The sequence below is a fragment of the Cetorhinus maximus genome, chromosome 5 (genome assembly GCF_964194155.1).
Source record: "Cetorhinus maximus chromosome 5, sCetMax3.hap1.1, whole genome shotgun sequence".
NCBI classification, from domain to species: Eukaryota; Metazoa; Chordata; class Chondrichthyes; order Lamniformes; family Cetorhinidae; genus Cetorhinus; species Cetorhinus maximus.
Genome location: NC_135883.1, coordinates 168,545,272 through 168,571,178, shown reverse-complemented (window position 1 = coordinate 168,571,178; position 25,907 = coordinate 168,545,272). Strand labels below are relative to the sequence as shown.

Below are 25,907 nucleotides of genomic sequence, written 5' to 3'. Positions count from 1 at the left end.
TATTAGCCGAGGAATAGAATATAGTAACAGGGAGGTCATGTTGCAAGTGCAGAGAATGCTGCCTAGGCCACAGCTATAGTTCTGCTTGCAATTGTGAGATGTGGTTCACGTTAAGGATGTGATTGGAGTGGAGAGAGTGCAGAGGTCATTGACCAGGATGCTGGCTGTACTGGAGAGTTTGACTTATGAGGAGACATAGCATAGACTAGGGTTATTTCCCCTGGAGCAGAGGAGATTGAGGGGTGACATTATTGAGGTTTATAACATTATGAGGGGCATAGATAGAGTCGACAGAAAGGAAATTTTCCCCTTGGTGGAGGGATGAGTAACCTGGTGGCATTGATTTAAGGTAAGGGGTATGAGGTTGACAGGTGATGAGCAACCTTTCCACACAGTAATGTGGAACACACTGCCTGAAAGGATGGTGGACGCAGAAACCCTCCTAACATGTAATAAGTGTTTGGACGTGCAGTTGCGATGCCATGGCATACAAGGCCATGGGGATAGTGGTCAGAAATGGGATAAGGCGACTTTGGAAGGTGCTTGACACATGCATCTTCGAAGGGCCGAAGGACCTTTGTCTATGGCCCACACCTCTGGCTCTATCAGTCTGTGAATGAGCAATGTTGCAACAATAACAAATCAATCAATCATCAGTGCTATGGATGGTGGGAAGACAGAGCCGATGTCACTGTTGACCTCAACTAGCTGGCCGTTCCACCCCAGCTTCATCGACACCAGTGGACCTGGGCGCATGGCGCCTCTCAAGCCCCAGGGCCTCCTGCTGGAAGCGGCTTAAAATCATGAGTTGGGCCTGGCCGCCTCCTGTATGCGAACGCTCACATGCATTGCGACATTCTTCTGAAAAACAGAGAAGATCATTCATTGTGGCTAATCGCACATGGACTCTGCATGCACATGCCGCACCCCAACCACGGTGGCCCATCTCAGGCCTCCAGTGCCTCCTCTCCCCGCTGCTGCTGATCAGTCACACAAAGATAGTACGCCTGCTCCCAACCTCCCCCCAAAGGCCACTTTGGACACATTCTGCGTCCATCACTTTAGGAAACACATGGTCTTAGCTCCCATAGCAAGGAGGCACAACTACGTGCAGCGTCGAGGACAGCAGATGGCTCTTGGCCATGAGACCTTGAGGCTCCCCTTCCACAATCTCATCACTGTGAATAGGGCATGTGTTGGAGTTCTGAGTATGCACCTAGCTGCATCTCTTGCGGGTTGCCCCCAGACTAGTCATGTGCGGCTAAGAGCAACACATGGTGTGGGGGAGAACTCATTTTCTCATGAACCACTCAGACTGATGTAAGCATGGGCACTACCTGCTTGTCCACCCAGCATACGATAAATGCGCAACATGATTCAATGCAGTCACAACAGTAAGACTTAGGCGGGGGGGCCCTCAAAGGCTAAGGCTACCTGGTGGGTTAAATGCCCAATGCCAACATGGTACTCACCCTTCCAGAGCGCAACAAAGTATTGGAGCGCTTACAACACTGGATCCATGTGAGCCGCACCACATCGCGGGAGCTCACCACCTCCGCCACCTCCTCCCATGCACGTTTGGTCATGTGGGGGGGCCTCCTCCTCCCGTCCTGGGGGACCAACATCCCCCGCTGTGCTGCCACCTCCTCGAGGAGGGCAGCAAGGCAGTCATCAGAAAAATTGGCCCCCCCGCTGGCCTACCCTGCAGCCTGCCCTGCTCCTGTGGCAGACCCCGCAGCCTGCCCTGCTCCTCCAGCGTGCCCTGCTCAGAAGAGCCCCTGCGGTGTGATCTCGACGTGGCCATTGTGAGCAGCCTACAGGAGGCTGCCTGGCCTTCCTTTCAACAGACTGCCGGGTCGCCATTGGACCCGGCAGTCTACGCATGCCCGCCGCACACTCCCGCTATTCACGGGTGACAGAAATCCGCTGGGCGGACCTTAATTGGCCAGCACATGCAAAATGGCGGCGCGACCCTGACTGCGGGCGCTGATTGGGTCCGCGCCCTCCTGTGGCCACTCCTCCGCCCGCCCGCCAATGGAAAATTTTGGCCCAAGTAATTGGGACATGTACTTACAAGTGAGGGACTGAAGCCAGACCCGAGTAAAATCGAAGCAGTCGTGAACATGCCATCCCAAGAATGCAATAAAGACTTGGAGAGGTTTTTGGGAATGGTGACCGATCTTGGGAAATTCATTTCGAACATGTCAGAACTGACAGCATCTCCAAAGAACTTTTATAAAATGATGTGGAATGGCACTGGGAACAAAGTCACCAGGAAGCTTTGACCAGTCTGAAGAGAACACTGACCCAGGCACCAGTGCTAAAGTATTACAATGTCAGTCAGCCAGTCAAGATCTCAGTGGACGCTTCAAAAAATAACTAGCCTGGGAGCTGTCTTTTTGCAAAATGAGGCATTAGTGGCGTACGCTTCAAAGGCAATGACTGAAACACAACAGCAATATGCCCAAATAGAGTAAGAAATGCTAGCATTTGTGTTTGGCCTAGAATACTTCCACCAGTTTGTCTATGGCAAAGATGTGGAGATTGATCATAAACCTTTGGAAGTTATCCTTAAAAAGCCTCTGAACTGAACACCACCAAGAATCAAAGATTATGAATGCATCTGCAGAAGTACCAGGCCAAAGTTAAATACAAAACAGGCAAGGATATTTAACATTTCCTCTGACATGTCCTCCTTCTTCTTTAACCGAGGTTTTCCACCCACGGTCGTTGACAGGGCCCTCAACCGTGTCCGGCCCATCTCCCACGCATCCGCCCTCACGCCTTCTCCTCCCTCCCAGAAACATGATAGGGTCCCCCTTGTCCTCACTTATCACCCCACCAGCCTCCGCATTCAAAGGATCATCCTCCGCCATTTCCGCCAACTCCAGCATGATGCCACCACCAAACACATCTTCCCTTCACCCCCCCTGGCGGCATTCCATAGGGATCGTTCCCTCCGGGACACCCTGGTCCACTCCTCCATCACCCCCTATTCCTCAACCCCCACCTATGGCACCTCCCCATGCCCACGCAAAATATGCAACACCTGCCCCTTCACTTCCTCTCTCCTCACCGTCCAAGGGCCCAAACACTCCTTTCAAGTGAAGCAGCATTTCACTTGCATTTCCCCTAACTTAATCTACTGCATTCGTTGCTCCCAATGCGGTCTCCTCTACATTGGAGAGACCAAACGCAAACTGGGCGACCGCTTTGCAGAACACCTGCGGTCTATCCGCAAGAAAGACCCAAACCTCCCTGTCGCTTGCCATTTTAACACTCCACCCTGCTCTCCTGCCCACATGTCTGTCCTTGGCTTGCTGCATTGTTCCAGTGAAGCCCAACGCAAACTGGAGGAACAGCACCTCATCTTCCGACTAGGCACTTTACAGCCTTCCGGGCTGAATATTGAATTCAACAACTTTAGATCTTGAACTCCCTCCCCCCCCTCCCCACCCCGTTTCTTCCCCCTCCCTTTTGTTTTTTTCAATAATTTATATAGATTTTTCTTTTCCCACCTATTTCCATCATTTTTAAATCTACAACTAATACCTTGTCAGTCTTTCCACCCCACCCCCACTAGAGCTGTACCTTGAGTGTCCTGCCATCCATTCTTAATTAGCACATTTTCTTAGATAATATCACCACCTTCAACACCTCTTTGATCCTTTTGTCTGTGACATCTTTTGATTATCTGCTCCTATCACTGCTTGCTTGTCCCTACAACCACCCCACCCTCAACTTCTCTCCCCCCGCCCCCCCCCCACCTTAAACCAGCTTATATTTCACCCCTCTCCTAACTACTCTCAGTTCTGTTGAAGGGTCATGTGGACTCGAAACGTCAACTCTTTTCTTCTCCACCGATGCTGCCAGACCTGCTGAGTTTTTCCAGGTATTTCTGTTTTTGTTAAGGATATTTACATTGCAGACACTCTGTCACGTGCATTCCTCCCATCACGGATGAAGAGGATAAAGAAATGGAAGCATAGGTTCACATGCTGACAAAGAACTTACCTGTGGCTGTAAACAAACTGGGTGAGATAAGGGAAGCGACCAAGAACGATGCCACCCTGAGAAAACTGCAGCAGATTTCGCCCACACATCGGAGTGGAGCCCCATCTGCTGTACAAGAGTACTAGAACTTGAGGAACTTCATGTAGCAGAAGGAATACTTTAAGAGAGAAAAGATCATAACTCCTGCAACACTGAGGAAAGAAATTCTGCAGCACATACATGAAAGTCACCTCGGCATAGAAACATGAGGAGAAGAGCTCAAGACGTAATGCATTGGCCTGAAATGGGAGAAATCAGGGAAATGGTGAATGCATGTGCTATGTGCACAAAGTACAGTAAGATGCAGCAAAAAGAACCACTTCAACCGCAAGTGTTCCAGAGAGACCCCTGACAGAAAATTGGAGTGAACTTTTTCACATTTGACAGGAGTACCAACTAGCAGTAGGTCATTACTCAAAGTTTTGAGCCTGTGTTGCTGAGAAATGGTAGCATCACTAATAAATCATTTTCAATCAATTTTTGCTTGCCACTGCATGCCTGAAGTGCTCATCTCGGGTAATGGTCCACAATCCTGAGGCACTGAGTTTCGCAAATTTGCACAGGACTGGGAGTTTTGTCACACTACACCAAGTCCCAAATATCTACACTCCACGGAATGGTGGAACGTACCATGTAGACCTTAAAAACACCTGTTCAAGGTGGCAAAAGCAGATGGAAGAGACCCCTACCTGGCTCTGCTGGATTTCAGGAATACTCCATTAGAGGGCATTGGATCATCTCCAGCACAGCTCCTGATGGGGAGAAGACTACGAACTAAGCTTCCAACTGTGCCCCAACTGTTATTTCCAGTGAGCTACAGCACGCAGGATCTGCTCAAACTAAGACAGCAGAAGCAGAAACAGAGCTTTTATCAAGGCAACCAACTTTTGCCTGATCTGAACATTAGAGAGATTGAGGATTCAGCATGGAAGGATCTAGAATCCTGCTGTTTTCACAGGAGAACTAAGGTCTTACATAGTAAACACATTCCCTACATAAGAAACTGGAAATTCTTACGGAAATCAAATGAAAAGCAACCCTGCTTTGAACCAGAAAGTGTAGCTGAAGATCCAAAACCAGAATGCACCAGTGAAGCAACAGATAACCAGACAAAGCCTGAGAGTCCTGAAAAGTATCCCAGGGGTCATAGTGACAGAGTTGGAGAAGGCTCTTTGACCTTCAAAATCACCTCTGTCGCCATTCAGAACATTCAGTAGAAGAATTGTGAAAAAACCAGAGATTCAGAGTTGAGTAAAAGACAAAACAGACTGATCAAAACAGAGTAAGAAAGAATAGATAAGAGACTGTACGTGAGTTAGATAAAAGTGTTTTTTTAAAAAGGGGAAATGTCACGATAATAATTGATTGTGGAGTGGACTCCGCTATTAGATACATATATGGCACTCCATACTATATACAGGGTCACCTGACCTGGAATTAAGGTCAGATAGCACATGTTGGAACTTGTCTTGATATATTTGCAGAAACTGAGTTCTGTGTTCACGTTAGAAAAATTTGTTATCAATAAAGTTAGCTCAGCTACTATGTTGACACCCTGTGTGCATCACAGAATCACACAGTGCAGAAGAGGCCCTTCGGCCCGTCAAGTCTGCACTGACACATGGGAAACACTTGACCTACCTACCTAATCCCATTTACCAGCACTTGGCCCATAGCCTTGAATGTTATGGTGTGCCAAGTGCTCATCCAGGTACTTTTTAAAGGATGTGAGGCAACCTCACAGGCAGCGCATTCCAGACAGTCACCACCCCCTGGGTAAAAAGGTTTTTCCTCACATCCCCCCAAACCTCCTGCCCCTCACTTTGAACTTGTGCCCCCTTGTGACTGACCCTTCAACTAAGGGGAACAGCTGCTCCCTTTCCACCCTGTCCATGCCCCTCATAATCTTGTACACCTCGATCAGGTCGCCCCTCAGTCTTCTCTGCTCCAACGAACACAACCCAAGTCCATCCAGCCTCTCTTCATAACTTAGATGTTTCATCGTAGGCAACATCCTGGTGAATCTCCTCTGCACCCCCTCCAGTGCAATCACATCCTTCCTATAACGTGGCGACCAGAACTGCACACAGTTCTCCAGCTGTGGCCTCACCAAGGTTCTATACAACTCCAACATGACCTCCCTATTTTTGTAATCTATGCCTCGATTGATAAAGGCAACTGTCCCAAATGCCTTTTTCACCACCCCACTAACATGCCCCTCCACCTTTAGAGATCTATGGACACACACGCCAAGGTCCCTTTGTTCCTCAGAACTTCCAAGTGTCATGCTGTTCATTGAATACTTCCTTGTCGAAGTACTCCTTCCAAAGTGTATCATCTCAATTTTCAGGGTTAAATTCCATCTGCCACTTATCTGCCCATTTGACCATCCCATCTATATCTTCCTGTAGCCCAAGATACTCAACCTCACTGTTAACCACCCGGCCAATCTTTGTGTCATCCACAAGCTTACTAATCCTACCCCCCACATAGTCACCTATGTCATTTATATAAATAACGAATAATAGGGGACCCAGCACAGATCCCTGTGGTACGCCACTGGACACAGGCTTCCAGTCACTAAAGCAGCATTCTGTCATCACCCTCTGTCTCCTACAACTAAGGCAATTTTGAAACTGCTTTATCAAATTACCCTGTATCCCATGTGCATTTCCCTTCTTCATAAGTCTCCCTTGTCAAAGGCTTTGCTGAAATCCATATATACTACATCAACTGCATTATCCTCATCGACACACCTGGTCACCTCCTCAAAAAATTCAATCAAATTTGTTAGGCATGACCTCCCTATGACAAAGCCATGCTGACTAGCCCTGATCAAACCTTGCCTCTCCAAGTGGAGATATATTTTCTCCTTCAGAATTTTCTCCAATAGTTTACCTACCACTGACGTGAGACTCACTGGTCTGTAGTTCCCTCGCTAATCTCTACAACCCTTCTTAAATAGCGGAACCACATTAGCTGTTCTCCAGTCCTCTGGCACCTCCCCCGTGGCCAGAGAGGAATTAAAAATTTGGGTCAGAGCCCCTGCGATCTCCTCCCTTGCCTCCCTTAGCAGTCTGGGACACAAATCATCTGGACCTGGAGATTTGTCCACTTTCTTTAACCTTCATTTTCTAAGGGCAACAGCCCGAGCTTCTCACCATGTCACCTAAGTTCCTCATCCCTGGAACCATTCTCATCAATCATTTCTGTATGCTCTCTAATGCCTTCACATCCTTCTTAAAGTGTGGTTCCCAGAACTGGTCATAATACTGCACTTGAGCCAAATCAGTGTTTTGTTCAGGTTTATCAGAATTTTCTTGCTTTTGTTTTTTTTTCGTATTCATTCATGGGATATGGATGTCCCTTGCTAGGCCAGATTTATTGCCCATCCCTAATTGCCCTTGAGAAGGTGGTGGTGAGCTGCCTTCTTGAACTGCTGCAGTCCATGTGGTGTAGGTACACCCACAGTGCTGTTAGAGTTCCAGAATTTTGACCCCTGACAATGAAGGAACAGTGACATATTTCCAAGTCGGGTTTGTGAGTAGCTTGGAGGGGCATTTGGTGGTGTTCCCATATGTCTGCTGCCCTTGTCCTTCTAGATGGTAGCGGTTGTGGGTTTGGAAGGTGCTGTCTAAGGAGCCTTGGTGAGTTCCTGCAGTGCATTAGATGGTGCACACTGCTACACAAAGTGCCCAGTGAATGATCCACCTTGGCCTCCTTTGGAGGTCCCCAGCATCATAGATGCCAGTTTTCAGCCAATTCAATTCACTCCACCTAATATCAAGAAATGGTTGAAGTCACTGGATACTGGAGACAAGTAAGAACACAAAAGATGGGTCTGGAGGAGTTGTGAATAACTATGGATGGAATTCTATAGCCTCTCTCACCAGCGGGGTTTTCCAGTATGCCGAAGTCAAAGGACTTTTGAAGAACTCGTCACATTTTACGACCTGGCCGTAAAATTCCACCCTGTATCTAGTTCCAGCACCTGGTGTCCAAAAATATGGAAGTGGTAATTATGTTCTGAAATTGTTAAACTCAGTATTGAGTGTGAAAAGTTGCAAAATGCTGTTCGTTAAGCTACTGATTGAAATAGTCCAGGAGGGAGTCAGTGGGAGTGGGACATGAAATTAAAATGACAATCAACCAGAAATTCAGATTCATGCTTATTACTCAATGTGGGTGTTTTGCAAAGGGATAACCCAATCTGCATTCGGTCTTTCCATTGTAGAAGAGGCTCAAAAGTATCTTTCATCATGTTTTCTATATTTATGTTTTAAATGTTATTTTGGTTATGTATGGTTTCCTACATAAGTGACACGATACGCACATGGAAACATTTTTGCACATGGAAGTGCTCCTTTTTATTTCAGAAAAATTCTGACATTCTGAAAAGTCCACAGGGAATGTCCATTGTGCGAATGTACAACAAAGTTGCTTATGTATTGGTGAAGTTTGAAGTGTTGCATCATAAGGCCTGGACAAAAGAAATTTCAACTGTACAATACTGTAAGTACATGATTCGTTTTAACAACCATGTGCTACTGTATTTTGATAAATTGTGAGCTAAGTTTGCAAATGAGCAATATAGTGCCAGGTCTTTTGTGACAGGAGTGCGTACTGTGAATTTGGCAGTGAAGTTTAGTATACATGTCATTATTTTCCATTTAATAAAATTTGTAAAATCTATCCAGTATTTTATCAGTATTTTGTGATACAAAGCCTTTTAGCCAAGGTGCAAATTCTGTGAAATTGCATTTTTTTTGGGTGGAAGGATGTTGAGCAATAATTCTGCAATCAGGCTAAAACATGGTTCATGCTTTTGGTGTTCACAAACCCACCTGCATTTTTTGTGTTTGATTGACCATGTGGGAGACTGCATGAATTCCCAATTTATATAAAACTATGGGCAGAATGGTCCCAGATTTATACTGAGTGCAGTAGCATGTGGGAAAAAGGACGTTTTATCCGCCGGCTGTAATGGCGGCTTTTCATGCTGTTATTGTCATCCTATTTCCATCTCATTAATTATGCATTCCTGGGAAACACGCCAGGTCACTTTCTATTTTCTTTAGTTCTGATGAAGGGTCATATGGACTCAAAACGTCAACCGTATCCCTCTCCGCAGATGCTGTCAGACCTGCTGAGTTTTTCCAGGTATTTTTGTTTATACCAGGTCACTGGCTGGGTGGTCTCTGATTCGCCCATCCCACCATCACCTTAGGCCTTCAGTGGGTGCCATATTTAGGCCACCCCTGCACAGAGCTAGCACTCTTCAAGGGATTGGAAGCTGTTGGGAACTGATTGCTCCAAAAGCAGGGAAACATACTGCCCCCAGATTTAGCGACACCTCCCTCGAGCATTTACTAGGCACAGTGGAGGCCTGCCGTGAAGTCCTCTACCCCACTCTGGGCAAAGATCAACAGGCAAGGTCACCAATCCAGCATGGGAGGTGGTAGCAGTGGTGGTCATCGCCAACACCATGCAAAAGAGGACAGCCGCCCAGCGCAGGAAGAGGATGAATGGTGTCATCCATTCCGCCGGAGTAGATCACTCTTCTCATCACTCTCAACTCACACATTCACAAACCCATCACACATCCACAGGGACCTCACATCACAAGGGACAACACCACTAACTCTCACACACACCGGAACATTTCCATCAGGCTCATACCCCTTGGAGCTTCTGTCCTCATCCCATCCATGGCTCTGCTCACCACACAAACACTTCATGCAGTGCCATGCATACTGCTCAGTCTCTCTTCATCTGTTTTCATGCAGAAGAAGCTGGCTCACAACAGCATGGAGAGGTCCCAGACCAGGGTGGAGTGGTCCACATTAGACCTTGCACTCACTTTGAGGACTGTGCCATCGTGCTGGATGAGGACTGTGCCTGTGACGATTGTAAGGTCACGGCGAATACCCACGTGAGGACCCTACACCACATCATCTCTCTCTCAATGCAATTGTGAGTGCTCTCTCTCTTGCTTTTGACTCTGCTGCCATGCACTAATCATCTCTACTTTGGCTCACAAAATTTCTGCCAGGCGACTGACACTATCAGCCAGCTAATCCCTCAGCTCCATCAAGGTCTGCATCTTCAGCGACAAGGACACTTCCTCCATTGACAAGCTGGATATATGCAGCCTGGAAGATAGCGCTTAGCGACACCCTCCACCAATACAGAGACACACACCAGGGTGGGACCTAGAGCTACAGCAGGCTTGGGTTCACAATCTGGAAGTCATTGCATGGACACGTGTCCGCAGCAGGAGGAGGCAGATTCAGCCAAGCTCCCCAGCACGTGGAGGACTGCTGGGCAACAAGCATCTGTTAGGTCCGAATCAGATGATGAGCCTCTGGATTTGTCCTTCCAACTCATCATGGAGAGTCAGCAGAAGGTGGGGGAACATTACGCAGAGCTGTTGGAAGCCCTCAACAGAGTGGCATGTGAGTCAGAGGAGTGTGTCCGCCTGCTCTCTTATGAAGTGGTGCCCACATATGCATGTATGGAGGTCTCCACGGAAAGGATAGCAGACACCATGGAGACTGTGGTCCATGTCAGGAAAATATAATAATTTTCATCATGTTATTGGAATTTATTGTAAATTAGGAATTGTGTGTATGTGTGTGACTGAACTGAATTAAAGCTAGCTGGTCTGAAGGCTTTGATGTGTCAGAAGAGAAGCTAGGTTTGAAATGTTAACTAGGTAAACACGGTTGAAACTTTAGAATATAAGGTGTAAAGGGAACATTTGCATTTTTTGATAAACCAGAGTAACTTGAATTTCAAAAGAGGTGGTGAAATGTTACACTTAGCCAGAAGAAGCCAAATAGTGTGGTTATTTTTCCCAAAGTTTACTGATAAAATTGGTATTATGAATTATTATTAGAAAAGTAGAGTTGAAAAGACATATTAAAACAATAGGATTAACATTAAAAAGGGAGAAACATGTATAAAGGAGATGAAGTTATGTGTAACAAGAGAAGGAATTCTAAATCTAACAAGTGTAAAAAGCCTCCAGTCTCTAAGCCTCAAGTTGATGTCTACACCAACTGAAGTGAAGAAAACTCACTGAATTCGACTGTTCAAGGTATTGTGTTACCTTGCATGGGTCTTTTTAAAATCTGTGTGATTTACTGTTGCCTTAATGGAGCTGTAACTGGGAGTTAGATTAACTAGAGGAGCTAGGAGTTATCATAGTAGTAATTTATAAGCTCATGTATGTGCTTAAAATATTTTTTTTTTAAATAAAGGTTTAATTTAGTTTCGTAAGAAACCTATAAGACTCAGTGGTCTTATTATTACTGAATTCAAGGCATGCTCCCTGAAATAAATACAAATTGTAAAATAGTAGCGGCAGTTGTTTAACGTTTCCCTCTGGGATTTGAACAGCTCAGCATTTACCATCCGCTATGCAATAAAAAACTTGGTGGCTCTTTGCGGGATATATTTGAAATTCTTGGATTGGTTTGGAGTTGGTGAATCTTAAGGCTATGAGTACGAGAAGCACTTTGAATTCAGGAGTTGATGTGAGGTTTTTTTTTTTAAGTGATGAGACTGCAAAATGGCTTTGTTAGTTGCTGAGACTTGTTTGGGAGTTGAAGTTATAACTTTGGTTGGTTTACAGAAAGTAAATAATGCTAAATTAATGGAATTGGCAGATAAATTACAATTAAGATTGCCTGCAGGGATTGGGAAATCATACATAATACATAGCATTTGAAATTGAAGGAATACCTGAGAGACCGAAACAAAAACAAAAATACCTGGAAAAACTCAGCAGGTCTGGCAGCATCTGCGGAGAGGAGCACAGTTAACGTTTCGAGTCTGAATGACCCTTCAACAGAGACCGAGTTTTCCAAGGGGTGGCTCATTGGAATGGGCTCAAATTCAGTTGCAAATGAAAGAAACTTGAGCTAGAGGCAGCAGAAAAAGAAAATGAAAGAGAGAAAGCATTTCATGGGGAGTTAGAAATGTCAAAGTTAGACAGACAGGAAAGAGAAAAGAGAGAGAGAGAATTCCAGCTTAAAATGCTGGTAGTTAAAAAAGAGACACCACGCAGTGAGGAAGGACTTATTTCCAGATCAGAATCCCGTGGGGAGATGTTTACATTTGTACAAGCTCTTCCAAAGTTTGAGGTTTCTGAGGCATACAGGCAGAAATTTAGGAATATGAGAAAACAGCCTGGGCAAACTTATATTGAGTTTGAAAGAGTAAAGCAAAGTAATTTTGAACAGTGGATACAGGCATTAAAGATAGAGGTGACATATTCAGCTCTTAGAGAAGTGATTCTTTTGGAAGAATTTAAAGATTCAATTCCTTCGGTAGTGAGAATTCATGTGGAGGAACAAAGGATTCAAAAAGTAAGATAAGCAGCAGAGATAGCTGATGATTATGAGTTAGTTCATAGAGCTAAAAGTTTTCTTTATCACCCTTTTAAATCCGAGAAGGATAGAAAGTGGGAAGGTGAAACGAAGGTCAGGAAAGAGGAGTAGGTAGAAATTTCCAGGAAACTTTTTTTTCCCCAGAATAAAAAAGGTGCTAAAGGTAGAAGTGAGATTCAGAAATTGAGGAATTTTCATTGTAGTAAAGTTGGACACACAAAGTCAGTGTGTTGGAAATTACAGGGAAAAGCTGTTGGGATTATTGGGATGCAGAAAAATTCTGGAAGTAAAAGTACGTGGATTCTGAGGTTCAGGTTCAGGAAAAACCAGTGCTTTTTGTACTGGTAAAACAGGAAGAATCAGTGGGAATGTGTTCGCAATTTACCTGAGAGAATTCTGAGGCAGGTTGCAGGAATGTTTAATGATTTTGTGAAGGGAATGTCTTTCCATGTGTACAGGGTGGAGTAGGTAAAGATGTTAAAATTTTAAGAGGCACAGTGGCTAGTCAATCCTTAATGTTGTGGGATAGTGATATTTGTTGTTCAGAGGAAGTATTGCAGGAGCAGTTGATAATTAGTGGGGTTCATGGAGATGCTAAATCTATTCCATTGTGGAAGATAAATTTAAAGAGCAATTGGAGAAGAAGCGAAGTGATTGTTGGAGTAGTGGAAAAATTGCCCATTGCAGGGGTTCAATTTATTCTGGGTAATGATATAGCTGGGTCACAGATGTGGGTGATGCCTATAGTAGTTGAGCAACCTATAGTGTTTTCAACAGAAGTGACAAGTAGACAGAGCATCCCGGATTGTTTCCAGGTTGTGTGATAACAAGATCACAGGCTCATAGGTGAAAAAAGAACAGGAAGTTCAAAGGTGGGGAGAAGGTGTGGAAGCCCAATTAGTTGGCATGGTGTTTGATAACATTGTTCATGAGGAAAGATCAGAGCATAATGCAGTTGAATTCAAGGTTTAACTGAAGGCAGTTGGTGGAGTTACAGAAAAAGGATATGCAAATAAGACAGTTATATCAAACAACTTACTCAGAAACAGAGGCAAAATGCTCCAGAATGCTATAACCTTAAGGGTAATGATTTAATGAGAAAATGGCGACCTTATCATGCTTCAGCAAATAAAAACTGGAGGAAGGTGCATCAGATTGTAATGCCATTTAGAATAAAAATGAATTCTGAAGATAGCTCATGAAATCCCAATGGGGAATATTTAGGAATTAGAAAGACACAGGTGAAAGTACAAAAATATTTTTATTGGTCTGGATTGCATAGAGATGTAATCAAATTCTCTGGAATATGTCACACATGTCAGGTAATAGGGAAACCACAATCAGTGATTAAGCCAGCATCTTTAATGCCTACAATGTTTTCTGAAGTGATGCTTTTGAGAAATATTACAACAAAGAAAATTGTGGAAGAGTTAACTAATATTTTTACAAGATATGGTTCCCCTAAAGAAATACAATCAGATCAGGGTTCAAATTTCATGTTACAGCTGTTTAAGGAAGTAATTAACAGTTTTGGGATAAAACAATTTAAGTCAACAGTTTATCATCCTGAATCACAAGGGGCTTTAGAAAGATGGCATCAACTATTTAAAAACAATGATGAAGGTTTATAGTCAGGATTATCCACAGGTTGTGATAAGGGAATTCCATTCTTGTTATTTGCTATTAGGGACCCTCCTAATGCATCGGCTGGTTTTAGTCCTTTTAAACTAGTTTATGGTCATGAGGTAAAGGGACCACTGAAATTTATTCATGAGAAATTGGTGGACGAAAATTCAGAAACTGCTCTCCTGGATAATGTATGAAACTTCAGAGAAAGATTGAAGAGAGCACATGAGTTGGCTAAGGAACATTTAAAGATATCACAACAAGTGATGAAAGCAAGGGCAGACAGGAACACTGCAGTTCTTCGTCTTGTTGTTGGGGAGAAAATGCTTGTTCTGTTACCAGTACTGGGTGACTCGTTAAAGGCAAAGTTTAGTGGGCCTGACAGGATTGCAAAGAAACTGAATTAAGTAAATTATTTAATAAATGCTCCAGATAGAAAAAAGCAGAGAGTGTGTCATGTAAATATGCTTAAAACATACTTTGGCAGGGGAGAGGACCAAAAGGAGATGTTCGTGTTGGTAGATAATGAGAAAGAAGCAGAAATGCAGGATTCTGAAATTGATTTTCCTTTAATCAACTTGGATAATGAAGGGGTACTTGAAAGTTAAATGTAATATTGAGTTATCTTCCAGACAAGTGTCAAAGTGATTTGGAGAAGCTATTGCAATAATTTAGCTATACATGATGTATGTGCAGGAGTTTCATCTTCAATAAGGCAACATCCTTGTAGATTAAATCTGGAAAAGTTATCACAAGTACAGAAAGAAATTGAGTTCATGCTTCAAAATTATATCATTGAGTCTGGTGGCAGTATTTAGATTTTGACTTTTGTGCTGGTACTGAAACTAAAGCTAAATGGAACACAAAGACTGTGTGTAGTCTATCGAAAGGTGAATGCAGTGACAAATGTGGAATCATATCCTATACCATGGTTGGAAGATTGCATTGAGAAAGTGGGACAATCAAAATTTATCACAAAGATTGACTTGCTAACAGGATATTGGCAAGTACCATTATTGGAGAGGGCAAAGGAGTGTCTTTTGTGATACTAGATGGACTATATCAGTTTAAAGACATGCCATTTTGTATGAAAAATGCACCTGAAACATTTCAAAGACTGACAAACAAAGTAATTGCAGGTGTGAGAATTGTGCTGTTTATATTGTTGACTTGACAGTTTTCAGTCAGATGTGACAGGAGCAATTACAACACCTGGAAGAATTTTTTACTCGATTACAAGGAGCTAACTTGGTGGTGAACTTGGTTAAAAGCGAATTTGCAAAAGCACAAGTTACATATCTAGGCCAAACCATTGGACATGGTAAGGTTGCTCCGAGAGATGTGAATGTCAAGGCTATCGTGGGTTTCCCCGTGCCTACAACAAAATGAGAAGTTTTGAGATTTCTGGGCATGAATGGGTTTTACCGGAAATTTGTACCAAATTTTAACAGTGTGGCTGCTCCATTGATTGAACTATTAAAGAAGAACAAGAAGTTTCAATGGACACAGAAGTATGAGAAGGCATTTGACAGTTTGAAGACTATATTAACTACAACGCCAGTTTTGGTAGTACCCAGTTATGCCAAGCAATTTAAGTTGGCCATTGACGCAATCGATATAGGCACTGGGGCTGTACTGTCACAAGAAGATGAAAATGGAATTGAAAAACCAATACGGTGTTTTTCACAAAAGTTGAATGTACAGCAGAGAAGATATTCAACGATCAAAAAGGAAACTATGGGTCTGGTGTTAGCATTGCGGCATTTTGAAATTTAGGTTGCAAACAATTCATCAGAAACAATTGTTTATACACACCACAATCCTTTAAAGTTTCTGGACAGATTTAAAGGCAGAAGTGCAAGGCTATTCAGATGGAGTTTATTACTGCAAACATTAAATCTACAGATTATGCATGTGGCTGGATGAGAAAATCTGATTGGAGATGCATTGTCAAGAATTTGAAGCTTAAAGGGAAAATTGGATATTTAAAACCTGGACACTGGACTGGAAAGATTTCTGTCGATACAATGGATTTGTATATATATATTATGTTAATGCATGCATCTGGTAATGTAATAGTATAAAAGTTTAGTAGGTAATGTAAGATGGGTTGAGAAAATGAAACCGTCTTTTTAAATAATGACATTATTTTTTAGTAAGGAGCGGGGTGTCAGGAAAATATAATAATTTTCATAATGTTATTGGAATTTATTGCAAAGTAGGAATTGTGTGTGTGTGCGCGCGTGCGTGTGTGCATCTTAATTGAATTAAAGACAGCTGGTCTGAAAGCTTTGATGTGTCAGAAGAAAAGCAATGTTGGAAATGCTAACTAAGTAAACATGGTTGAAGTTTTGGGATTGAGGTGTAAAGGGAACATTTGCATTTTAAAATAAACCAGAGCAATGTAACTTTCAAAAGAGTTGGTGAAATAGACTCAGACGTTTACAGCAGAGGAGGTGGCCATACAGCCCATCGTGTCCCTGCTGGTCAACAAAGATCTGACTGCACTAATCCCATTTTCCAGTGCTTATCCCATAGTCCTGGAGGTTATGGCAACGCAAGTGAATACCTAAATACGTCTTAAATGTTAAGAGAGTTTCTGACTCAACCACCCTGTCAGGCAGCCCAGGCAGCATCCTGGTAAATCTCCTCTACACCCTCCCCAGTGCAATTAACATCCTTCCTATAATGTGGTGACCAGAACTGCACACAGTACTCCAGTTGTGGCCTAACCAGGGTTTTATACTGTTCCAGCATAACATCCCTGCTCTTGTATTCTATGCCTCGGCTAATAAAGGCAAATATCCCACATGCCTTCTTAATTACCTGCCCTGCCACCTTCAGGGACCTATGGATATACACACCAAGGTCCCTCTGAACTTCAGTACTTTCCAGGGTCCTACCATTCATAGTGTAATTCCTTGCCTTGTTATCCCTCCCCAAGTGCATTACCTCACACTTTTTCGGGTTGAATTCCATTTGCCACTGTTCTGCCCACCTGACCAGTCCATTAATAACCTCTTGCAGTTTACGGCTATCCTCCTCACTATTTACTACCCTACCAATTTTTGTTTCATCACGAACTTCTTGAACCCCCTACATTTAAGCCCAAATCACACCACAAACAGCACTACAAAATGTTATTCTTAGCCAGAAGAAGCCAAACAGTGCGTTTATTTTTTTCCCAAAGCTTACTGATAAAATTGGTACTGTGAAAAATTATTAGAAAACAATGGGATTTACATTAAAAAGGGAGAAATATGTATAAAGGAGATGCGGTTATGTGTAAGGAGAGAAGGAATTCTAAGATCTAACATGTGTGAAAAGCCTCCAGCCTCTAAGGCTCAAGCTGCTATCTACACGGACTGAAGTGAAGAAAACTCACTTTGAATTTGACTGTTCAGGGTATCATGTTACTTTGCCTGTGTCTTTTTAAAATCTGTATGTTTTACTGTTGCCTTAACGGAGGTGTAACTGGGACATAACAGTCCAGCAGAACACAGAGATGCACGCAGACCTGCACTGCATTGTGGAAGCCATGGGTGAGTTCCTGCAGTGGCAACGCGACAGGGTCAGGGCAACTTAATGCCCCTCCAGCTGCTCCTTCCCCTCAAGGAGTCAGATCGGGCCCCTGGGACACCTGAAGGGAGGAGAAGCGGCAGCTGGACACCTCTGGGCCATCTACTCAGGAATCTTAGAGGCTGTCCTCTCCCTCCAAGTCCCTATTGCATGTGACCCCTTCACCCTCATCCTCTGTCACTCCAGAAGGATCAGCTGGCCCACAACAGGACAGCCAAATTTACCCCCACCCCACCCCGGTCACCATTGTTCCCCCCCATCCAATCTCACCTCCCCCACCAACATGGCCAAGGCACTGATGTCTCGAAGCAGATCCCAGACATCAATGGTGCTCTTACACCTTCTGTGAGCTGCTTCTCAGCAGAGCCATGTCATAAAAATTCACCCAGCATGCAATGAAAGTGTTCCTCCAGGGTCTGATAGCTGTGGGACTCCAACATCTTCTGCTCCTCAGATGTCCACGATGTGAGCAAGGCCCTAATGGTAAGTCCCGACTTCTGTGTATCACACTTGACAATACGTGTTCTGGGCCGATGTGTTTTCCTGCCGCCATGGGCAGTTTATTTGAGGTGGGTGGATGATTCCGGTGAGCAGAGCATATAATTAGATGTAGATGTATTAAAATGATGATCCCGACGTGTAGCGGTGGGAAAGGCAGCCCACCATTGACAGGTGGAGCGGACAATTGCAAACTGGTTTCACGATGGCATGAAGCCAGTTTTTGGCCTTCCTGCCATATTGTCTGCTCATGCCCGCCATGATGCCCAACACCAACAGGGAAGGAGAATTCCAGCCTCTAACTTCCGGTGGAGTAGCAATTGAGTTGGATTGCCACTCTGCTCATAATTTCTTACCTTCAAATCTAGACGATCCTACCTTGTCTGATCTTCTAACAGCTCATAAGTATAACATCAACCCTAACATTTTATATACAGTCACAAGTATGTTAGTGTAGCTGCAGCTCTAACTTGGTGGTAACGAAGGCCACGTCTTACTTGGGTTATATTAATGGTGCTTTTTTTTTTTAAACCACTCACTCAGTATAGCTCCCCAAAGGACTTGCATGCATTTCATTCTTCCCTTTACTGCAGGCAGTGCATCAAAAGAACTAGTTTAACATTGACCGGAATCTCCCGACCAAAAAGTTACCAGCTTCCTCGAAGGACCACTGGGAGTTCTTAAGCCACAGATAAATGAAGTCAAAAGGGCATGACTAACTTTGAGTTCCATTCAGAAGAAAAGTCATACTAGATTCAAAATATGAACTCTTACTCCACAGATGCTACCGGACCTGCTGAGTATTTTCAACACTTTCTGTTTTTATTTCTAGCATTCACAATATTTTGCTTTTATTTTATGAATAACGTTCATACATTTTCCCAAACTTCCAGTCCAAACATGCCCCTAATTTAAAATACCATTGCTTAAGTGATTGTAGGAGCACCTGTAAGAAGATCTGAAGGAGGGATATTACTGTTTGGTGTAACTGAACAATTTATTGGTGTTAATTTTGGGGGCATATCAAACTGTTTGAAGGTTGGCATTAACATGTCAAAATAGTGAACTCTTTGGTGCTTTAGAATTTCCGACAATACTATTGTTTCATTCAGTTTCATGAAAAGTACAACTTTGGACTGAAGAGCTTTACACACCAAGGCCTTACTTAGACTTTAAACTATGTCACTGCCCAAGGAAGCTGTTTCCTCCTAGATGATATTGGGAAAATAGGTCAGCTACTAGCTGAAAATTTGCAGCTAACTTTTACCAAAGAATAGATTGCCTGCAATTTGCCATGTCGCTACTGCCTTGTATTACCTTGCCATTGGATTCTCCAGGTAGCATCTGCAGATCCTTGTCACATTAATTAGGCAGCAATTGTAGACGATTATGAAGAAATGGAAGTGCTCTGCCATTCACTTCCTTCCCAAGAGATCAGAGAAGTAGAAGGAGGTATCTATTTGCACAGTGTTACCACCGGTCCCCGGGCAAGGTTGTCCCGAATTGTTATGGTTCCAGGTGTGGAGGGATGAATTGGTTCCCCTTCTTTATTCAACTCTCTCTGTTAATCACAACAAGATTAATTTAAAAAGGATTCCTTCCCTTGTGGATACCTTTCTCCAGTCCAAATGTATTTTTTTTAAAGGAGCCAACTTAACCAGGTTTTGAGTCAAAGAATGAGTGAGATTATTAGTTACTAAAGCGTGAGAAAAAATAATAAAAACGCAACACACATAAACGCAGATTAGAAATGAGAAGTGAGTCCAGAAATAAAAGTTTAAAAAGATAGATGAACCATTCTTTGGCTTGTCCATGAGAATTAGATGGTGAAAGGTTGCGGCTGTTAAATTGGGTGATTCCAGTAGACCTGACTTTAGCAGTTCAGCAGTTGGTTTGAAGATTCTTGGTTCTGCAGGTTAGCTAAAAGGAATTGCCCTGTTTCCTTTTTGACTGCGTCTTTGCTGACTTTTGACTTGCCTCCAGCAGAGAGAAAGATTTTTTTTTAAACCTGCAACTGCAGGGATGCCTAGTTGATGATGTTCTTCAACTGTGACCTCATAGCACACACTGGTACCAGCTAGAACACCAGACTAGCACACAGGGTTGCAGTAGGCTTTTTTAACACCTTTTCTTGTGTATTCCTGGATGGGAAAAACAAACATGTCTTTCACCCAGAGTCTGCTTTCTTTCAACTCAGATCATGTTCACAGTTTGCAATATAATTCATAGAGTCATAGAGGTCTACAGCACAGAAAAAGGCCCATCGGCCCATCGAGTCTGCGCCAGTCAAACAAGTACCTAACTATTCTAATCCCATTTTCCAGCACTAGTCCCATAGCCTTGTATGCCATGACATTGCAAGTGCACATCCAAATACTTCTTAAATGTTATGAGGTTTCTGCGTCTACCACACTTTCAGTCAGAGAGTTCTAGATTCCCGCCACCCTCTGGGTGAAAAGATTCTTCCTCATATCCCCTCTAATCCTCCTGCCCCTTACCTTAAATCTATGCCCCCTGGTTATTGATCACTCCACCAAGGGGAAAAGTTCCTTCCTGACTACCCTATCTATGCCCTTCATAATTTTATACACCTCAATTATGTCCCCCCTCAATCTCCTCTGCTCCAGGGAAAATAACCACAGTCTATCCAATCTCTCCTCATAACTAAAACGCTCCAGCTCAGGCAACATCCTGGTAAATCTCCTCTGCACTCTCTCTAGTGCAATCACATCCTTCCTATAATGCAGATTCCAGAACTGCACGCAATACTCTAGCTGTGGCCTAACCAGCGTTTTATATAGTCCCAGCATAACCTCCCTGCTCTTATATTCTATGCCTCGGCTAATAAAGGCAAGTATCCCATATGTCTCCTTAACCACCTTGTCTACCTGTCCAGCTACCTTAGAGGACCAGTGGACATGCACACTAAGGTCCCTCCACCCCGGTACTTGCCAGGGTCCTACCATTCACCGTGTATTCCCATGCCTTGTTTGTCCTGCCCAAGTACATCACCTCACACTTATCAGGATTAAATTCCATTTGCCACTGATCAGCCCATCTGACCAGCCCGTCTATATCCTCCTGTAATGTAAGGCTATCCTCCTCACTAATTACCACCCCACCAATTTTCGTGTCATTCGTGAACTTACTGATCAACCCTCCTACATTCAAGTCTAAATCATTTATATATAGAGGGACCCAACACCAATCCCTGTGGAACCCCACTGGACACAGGCATCCAATCACAAAAACACCCCTCAACCATCACTCTCTGCTTCTTGCCACTCAGCCAATTCTGGATCCAATTTGCCAAATTGCCTTGGATCCCATGTGTTCTTACCTTTGTTACCAGTCTCCCATGCGGGACCTGGACTGGGTATTGTGTAATGACAAAGGAATAATTGGCAATCTATTTGTGCGAGGCCCCTTGGGGATAAGTGACCATAAAATGATAGAATTCTTCATCAAGATGGAGAGTGATGTAGTTGATTCTGAGACTAGGGTCCTGAATCTTAATAAAGGAAATTACGATGGTATGAGACGTGAGTTGGCTATGATGGATTGGGAAACATTACTTAAAGAAATGACGGTGGATAGGCAATGACAAACATTCAAAGAGCTCATGGGTGAACTTCAACAATTGTTTATTCCTGCCTGGTGCAAAAGTAAAATAGGAATGGTGGCCAAACCATGGCTTACTAGGAAGATTAGAGATAGTATTAGATCCAAGGAAGAGGCATACAAATTGGCCAGAAAAAAACAACAGACCTGAGGATTGGGAGCACTTTAGAATTCAGCAAAGGAGGACCAAGGGATTGGTTAAGAAGAGGAAAATAAAGATTGCGGGGAACATAAAACTGACTGTAAAAGCTTCTATAGGTATGTGAGGAGAAAAAGGTTGGTGAAGACAAATATAGGTCCCTTACAGTCAGAAACAGGGGAATTTATAATGGGGAACAAAGAAATGGCTGACTAACTAAATACATACTTCGGTTCTGTCTTCGCAAAGGACGCAAATAACATACCAGAAATGTTGGGGAACACGGTTTAGCGAGAGGGAGGAACTGAAAGAAACCAGTATTAGTAAGGAAATGGTGTTGGGGAAATTGATGGGATTGAAGGCCAATAAATCCCCAGGGCCTGATAATCTACATCCGAGAGTACTTAAGGAAGTGGCCCTAGAAATAGTGGATGCATTGGTAGTCATCTTCCGAGATTCTATAGACTCTGGAACAGTTCCTACAGATTGGAGGGTAGCTAATGTAACCCCACTATTTAAAAAGGGAGGTAGAGAGAAAACAGGGAATGATAGACCAGTCAGCTTGACGTCGGTAGCGGGGAAAATTATAGAGTCTATTATAAAAGAGTTAATAGCTGAGCACTTGGAAAACAGTGGCAGAAACGGACAGAATCAGCATGGATTTACGAAAGGAGAACCATGCTTGACAAATCTACTGGAATTTTTTGACAATGCAGCTAGTAGAGTTGATGAGGGAGCACCAGTGGATGTGGTTTATTTGGACTTTCAGAAGGCTTTCAACAAAGTCCTGTATGAGAAATTAGCGTGTAAAATTAAAGCACATGGGGTGGGGGTAGTGTATTGAGATGGATAGAAAACTGGTTGGCAGACAGGAAACAAAGAGTAGGAATAAACGGGTCTTTTTCCGAATGGCAGGCAGTGATTAGTGCAGTACCACAGGGATCGGTGCTGGGACCCCAGCTATTCACAATATATATTAATGATTTAGATGAGGGAACTAAATGTAATATCTTCAAATTTGCAGATGACACAAAGCTGGGTGGGAGGGTGAGCTGTGAGGAGGATGCAGAGATACTTCAGTGTGATTTGGACAAGCTGAGTGAGTGGGCAAATGCATGGCACTTGCAGTATAATGTGGATAAATGTGAGGTTATCCACTTTGGTAGCAAAAACAGGAAAGCAGATTATTATCTGAATGGCTATAAATTGAGAGTGGGAATGTGCAACAAGACCTGGGTGTCCTTGTACACCAGTCGCTGAAGGTAAGCACGCAGGTGCAGCAGGCAGTAAAGGAGGCAAATGGTATGTTGGCCTTCATAGTTAGAGGATTCGAGTACAGGAGCAGGGGTGTCTTGCTTCAATTATATTGGTGAGACCGCACCTGGAATATTGTGTGCAGTTTTGGTCTCCTTATCTGAGGAAGGATGTACTTGCAATAGAGGGAGTGCAGTGAAGGTTTAACAGATTGATTCCTGGGATAGCGGGACTGACTTATGAGGAGAGATTGAGTTGTTTAGGATTATATTCGCTGGAGTTCAGAAAAATGAGGGGGGATCTCATAGAAACCTATAAAATTCTAACAGGACTAGACTGGGTAGATGCAGCAAGGATGTTCCTGATGGCGGGGGAGTCCAGAACTAGGGGTTACAGCCTGAGGATACAGGGTTGACCATTTAGGACTGAGATGAGGAGGAATTTCTTTACCCAGAGAGTGGTAAGCCTATGGAATTTGCTACCACAGAAAGTAGTTGAGGCCAAAACATTGTATGTTCTCAAGAAGGAATTAGATATAGCTCTTGGGGTGAAAGGGATCAAAGGATATGGGGAGAAAGCGGGAACAGGCTATTGAGTTGGATGATCAGCCATGATCATAATGAATGGCAGAGCAGGCTCAAAGGGCCAAATGGCCTACTCCTGTTCCTATTTTCTATGTTCCTATGACCTCATCAAAAGCCTTGCTGAAGTCCAAGTAGACTACGTCAAATGCATTGCCATCATCTACACACCTGGTCACCTCTTCGAAAAATTCAATGAAATTGGTCAGACATGACCTCCCCTTAACAAAACCATGCTGACTGTCTTTGATTAATCCCTGCCTCTCCAAGTGTAGATTAATTCTGTCCCTCAGTATTGCTTCCAATCATTTCCCCACCACTGAGGTTAGACTGACTGGCCTGTAGTTCCCAACAAGAGATGGTTTCTGCTGAGATGGCAATCAGTTTTTTTTCATTGCAACCCTTCCTTTGAAGTGTCTCTGTCTGAAGTAGGCCTTGACACCTTTTTAGGTGCGACATTCCGTTCTCTCTGGGCTAGTTAGTCAAGTGTAATTCACACAGGAATTTTCCAGCAAGTGGCTACTTTACAGTCTCAGCCAGCTTTACCTTGTAGTTTTTTTAAAAAAATACAGGTTTTACCTTAAAAAGTTCAATATGTCCATAAGTAATTCAGGGCTGTAATCCGCTTCATGATAACAGACTGACAAGATTCCAACATGTGCAAGGAACAATTTATAGAAAAAAATAAAACACAATCAGTCTGAGTCAGCATTCCTTAAACCGCTTTTCCTCATCCATCTTTCTAATTTAATCTAATCTGAAGTGTTCTAATTAGGCCCGGTTTTAACTTTAGTGTATGTGACATATGGGGGCCAGAGCAGGTAGCAGGACCCCCTGATGCCAATGGAGTGAGGCCTGGGCTTCTTTGCCATTAAGGAAGCAAAACTCTGGCCTGAATCCACACGTGCTCAGCACATATACAATGAAAGTCATGCTGCCACATGAAATGTGATAGACCAGACTATTCACATGCTGAAACATTGCTTCTGCTACCTAGACCATGCTGGATGAGCCCTGCCATGTTTGACAGAGCACATGCGATGATTCTTGCTGGTCTGCTGCATGTTGCATAATCTCACTATCATGAGGCAACCGTTGGTGCAAGCTCTTTAAATATAGAAACATAGAAAATAGAAGCAGGAGTAGGTCATTCAGCCCTTCAAGCCTGCTCCACCCTTCAATATGACCATGGTTGATCCTCTATCTCAATGCTTTAGTCCTGCTGTCTCCCCATACTCTTGATGACTTAGGAGACTAGAAATCTACTTCCTTCTTAAATATATGCAGTGACTTGGCCTCCACAGCCTTCTGTGGTAGAAAATTCCACAGGTTCACCACCTTCTGTGAAGAAGTTTCTCCTCATCTCAGTCCTAAATGGCAAACCCCTCAGCCAGAGGAAACATCATCCCTGCATCCAGTTTGTCCAGCCCTGTCAGAATTTTGTATGTTTCAATGAGATCCCCTCTCATTCTTCTATAAAGTCCAGTGAAAATAGGCCTAGTTGGCTGAGAAGCAGGAGGAGGAATGCAGGAGTCAACATGGATAATGCCTTTCTTGCTGTGAAGGACTTTCTTGCTGCCTGTGAATGACTCATCTGACGGAGATACCAGTAAACGCAACTCCAATTTCCCATTCCCCAGCAGCCCCACATCTTACCTTGCCTTTGTCACTGATCATCAAAACACCTGCTTAGCCACAATGCAAAAATAAAAGTCAGCAGCAAATAAACCTCCATCAACTCTCCCCTCAACCTCCTTTGCTCCAAGGAAACTAACCCCAACTTCTCCAACCCAACCTTGTACCTAAATGCCCTCAAGACTAGAAACATTATAAATCCCTGCTACACCGTCTTGAGGAGATTTGCATTCTTAATAAAACGTGGTCACCAGAACTGGACCAATACTCTAGTTGTAGCCTAACCAGGGCTTTATAAAGGTTCAGCATAACTTCCCTGCTTTTGTAGTCAGTATCTCCATTTATAAAGCCCAAGATTCCACATGTTTAGCTTTTTGCTCTCTAAGGCAATCAAGGGATATGGGGAGCAAGCAGGAACATGGAATTGAAATCAGCCATGATTACATTGAATGTCAGAACAGGCTTGACGGGCCATGTGATCTGCTCCTGCTCCTATTTCTTCTATTCTTAAACTACTCTCTCAATATG

At 43.5% G+C, this 25,907-nt stretch overlaps 1 protein-coding gene across 1 annotated transcript in view; it reads left to right on the top strand.

Moving 5' to 3' along the window:
- The window catches only part of LOC144681151 (dynein axonemal heavy chain 8-like), a 1,659,468-nt gene that overhangs the window by 326,309 nt on the left and 1,307,252 nt on the right, over nt 1-25,907 (top strand). The window contains exon 14 of the mRNA XM_078542878.1: nt 8,430-8,565. Coding sequence (XP_078399004.1) covers nt 8,430-8,565 — 136 coding nt within the window. The remainder of the gene's footprint in view (nt 1-8,429; nt 8,566-25,907) is intronic.